This window comes from Lactuca virosa, chromosome 9, assembly GCF_052849685.1.
Source record: "Lactuca virosa cultivar CGN04683 chromosome 9, Lactuca_virosa_CGN04683_v6, whole genome shotgun sequence".
NCBI lineage: Eukaryota > Viridiplantae > Streptophyta > Magnoliopsida > Asterales > Asteraceae > Lactuca > Lactuca virosa.
The window spans coordinates 109,861,164-109,865,241 of NC_136434.1; the positions used below are offsets into that span (position 1 = coordinate 109,861,164).

The 4,078-nt window shown below is 35.2% G+C and overlaps 1 protein-coding gene across 1 annotated transcript; it reads right to left on the reverse strand.

Annotated features, from left to right (window-relative positions):
• Positions 1–354: 354 nt before the first annotated feature.
• LOC145138534 (BAG family molecular chaperone regulator 2-like) lies at positions 355–2,197 on the reverse strand. Its single transcript, XM_079072607.1, has 3 exons — positions 1,467–2,197; positions 986–1,389; positions 355–895 (listed from the first exon to the last, which is right to left on the reverse strand). The coding sequence occupies exons 1-3, from the start codon at positions 1,693–1,695 to the stop codon at positions 578–580; spliced, it is 951 nt and encodes a 316-aa protein (XP_078928733.1). The 5' UTR covers positions 1,696–2,197; the 3' UTR covers positions 355–577.
• Between the last annotated feature and the right edge of the window lie 1,881 nt (positions 2,198–4,078).

Here is a 4,078-nt window from a genome sequence, read left to right on the forward strand (position 1 = left end):
TAGTTTTATTTTTCTAACGTGTTTGAAGTTTTCTATGTATATTCTTACATTCAGTATTTTAAATGACTAATTATATATGTACCCGTGAAATGCTTACCTTTTATATAAGAGAAATTAAATATTCTCCTACATTTTATTCTTAATTTTCTTTCTATTTATTTAAAATGATGACAAATGTACAAATTTAACATCTCATTCAAATTTAAATTAAATTAAATGACATTTGTCACCATCTAAAATAGGTAGGAAGATATTAAGCACAAAAAATAGAAAGATAATTAATTTCTCTTTATATAATAGAACCATTATAAATAGTTTTTTTTATTGGATGTGTAGTTTTGAAATTTTTACATCTTATTTCCAACAATCTTGTCATCTTCATTAATGATCACCATGAACATAACAATCCTATTATTTGATATCAAATGGATGTCGACATCAACATACCAAATGCCAACAAATCTAGGTACAGAAAAGAATGGATAGAATAAATGACAAAATCAACCTCGGAAATATCAAACACACACACACACATTTCACGCACTACAACACATACTTGAGTTCTTGTTTATTTCCTCTAAATCAAATCCCATTTGAACATGGGATTCATGGTAGTAGTAGTAGTGGTGGTGGTTGATGTTGGGGTAGCCAAAGAATCAAAAATCTCCCATTCGGTTGTTGCCATAGCTGCCTCCGTTGACGGTGGTTGATGTTGATCCACCACCGGAGTTGATGAAGATTTCCCAACTCTCCGCCTTGATTGAGGCGGCGTGCCACCATACCCATCTGAAAATCTCTGTTCTTGAACATGATTTCCATCGCCATTGTTGCTTTGAGCGGAGTTTTTAAGCTTTAAAGCATCAAGAGTTTCAACATATTCCTGAATCCTTTTCACCTGAAAATTTCATGAATCGAAAATCCTTGAAAAACTGAAATCGAAATTTTCAGTAAAGAATTAAGAAGATGAGTAACTAATTACAATTACCTGCAATTTCCTCTGTAATTTTACATCACCATCGACTGAAATTCCATCTAGTTTAATCAATTGATTCATTAATAACTCGATCACATTCAACAGAGTCTTCTCTGCAACTTTTCCTCCTTTAGATATAACCGAATCAATGGCTGACACCTGTCCAGCAAGTCTATCGACCTCGAAGCTAATATCGGAAATGGATTTAGCAGCTTTTTCCATTTTTGCATTCTTTCTCATCTCCAGAATCCTTTTCTCTTGACTAATTGGATCTTCCATAACCACCATTTTTGATCGATCTTTGACACCAACAGCATCAAGATATGATTTTGAATCCCTCGCTCTATCTTTATACATGAGCTTCTGATCTTCATGGTGTAATCCTGTTGGCCCTGATAACATCTTCTTCAACTCCCCTGTACAAAGCCCAAATTAGAAACCACAAACTTATATAAGAATTCGAGTTTCAGAAGAGATTAATCGAGTTATTTACCAAATGTGGCTTGAGAATTGATGTTGATTTCATGGTAAATCGACCCGTATTTGACCCGAACTCGAATGGTTGGTGGAGGAATACGGTTGGTTTCAGCATTCGGGTCTCGCTTCTGAACAAGCATTCCTCCTGGCCGGACCTCCCATTCATTTTCATCTCCGGCGTCGCCGGGGACTGAGCCCCCGTCCATGGAAGTCATCTCCGGTGCCCTGTTCCTCACACGCATCATCTTCAATATGCTCTATCTTACCCAATTTAACGTCTTACTATATGTAAAACTCAGATTCAGATACTACCACCGGTTAAAATTCAACCAATTCGCCGGAGAAATTTCCAAAAACGCTCGGATCAATTAGCAACTGTTCCCGGGGATGAAAATCAAAGCCGGAAAATCAAGAATCTAGTCGGCAAAGACTGGATTTTTCGCAATATTGAGAGGAAACTCTAGATTTCCAAACAGAGCTCGAAAATGGCAGACAGAATCCAACTGAAATTCGCGAAACCTTCCAAAAATATTTGATGCATAAACTTTTTCTCCGATTTGCCTCAAGAAACCCACTGCAAAAACCGATGTGGATTCGAATCAAAAAGGGGAAATTAATGATTAAAGTTGGGAGTTTCGAAGGTTTTACTTCTCTCTCTCTTTATTATTTGGGAGAAGAGAGAGAGATGGAAACTGAATATAAAAAAAATGGACAGCAAACACACACAGAACACAGAGTTGAGAAATATCGTACACAGAACACATATTTATATATATGTAAACATTTTCTGTATTAATATTTATTTTATGTTTTATAAAATTTGAATAGAATAATACAGCAACCACATGAGATGTCGACGAATATCAAAAGGGCAAAATGGGAAGAATTTATATCTTTTTATTTATTTTGTGTTTTAAATATCCATTGGTTTTATGCAATAATTTATAGTTTTGATGCATGTGAATCTTAAAACTGTTCCTGGAAAAAGGCTGACGAATAATGGAATATAAAATTTCATTAAACCGTTTGATTTGACTGACTTAATATTTTTCAAGAATAAATTTTTTTAATGGCGGAAATTGATTAAAAACTAGTGACGTACTAGAAAACGTTACACACTACAAGAATAGGCATAATTAACATAACACCGATTAATTCAATTTCAAATAATTAAGATATTGTTTGGCTTGCACAATATTTATAAAAAATTAAAATTTTGTTAAGAACTTGGCACGAGAAATCAAGAATTGGAATCTAATTTTATATTTTGTGTTGTTGATAAATTTAATTTTAATAATATAAAATGATAGAATTGTCCTTGTTTTTTTTACTTTCTTTTATAACTTATATATAAAGATATATTATATAAATTATAAAATAGTAAATGGTAGTAGGTAGTAGTGGTGGTGGGTGGTGGCACAGGTGGTGATGGTGTTAACTATTGGTGGTGGTGGTGGCGGTTAGTGTTTGTGGAGGTGGTGGTGGCGGCCTTGGTGATGGGTGGTGGTGGGTGGTGGCGGAGCTGTTGACAGTGACGGTGATGGTGGTGGTGGTGGTGGTGGTGGAAATGTTGTTGGTAGTGGTGGCAATGGTGGCAACTGTGATGGTGATGGTATTGGTGGTGGTGGCAGCAGTGGTGGTGCCGATGGTGGTGGTGGTTGCGTTAGTGGTGGCGGTGGTAAGGACAGTGGTGGCAATGGTAGTGGTGGTGTTAGTGGCGGCGAAGGTGTAACACCCGAGTTCTGATTTATGTTTTTCCATTTTATGATTAGTGGTTTTAAAGTCCAAGGAAATGTAGAAGTAAGGAGCAAAGCGGGAAATGTAACATCCTAAAAATTTGCGAATAAGTTCTTAAATCTATAAAATAAATAAATGAAAGAATGATTTATATAGTTAAACCATCAATGAATAATCATATCATTAGTTGGTATAATGTTTGGATAGTTAGACGTGAAAATAGTAAAGTTTAAAAAGTTAAAGGTCCAAAAGTGTCAAGTTGGCAAAATGAGTTTAACCTAGTTGACTTAATTAATGGAATGGATTGCCAAAGTTATAAAATGGATGAGTAAGGACTTGTTATGTCAAAACTTAAGTTAAAATCACAAATATTGAGTTTTGGTGGGTTTTAGCCAAAAGATGTAAGCTTAAGGGACCAAATGTGAAAAAAATGGGGAATAAGATGCACATTCTCTCCCTTTCTCTTTCTTTCTCTTTCATATCGTGTCCTTCATCCTAGAAACCCTCTAATGACGAATTCTCCATCTTTTATGCATCTAGGGTTTCAATCAAGAAAGTTTCGAAGCACCAAAGCAAGAAGGGAAGCAATCAAATGCTAATGAGGAATAATTGGTGACAACCGGAAAATTTTGGAACAAGCAATGTCTAAATTGTAACTGTGTATAAGTAAATTCACAACGTAACTTTGTTGCAATAAAACTTTGAAAACCAAAAGGGCATTATTTGTAAAAGTAAGTATGTATATACTATGAAAACCATGTTCGTAAGGAACCTTGGAAGGTCAACAGGTTATAACAAGTCAAATAGTTAGGACATGAAGCATGATTTATGTCATGCCTTTGGGGTTTTCGGTTTTAGGGATCCAAGAACTTGAGATTTCGGTTGTAAGGA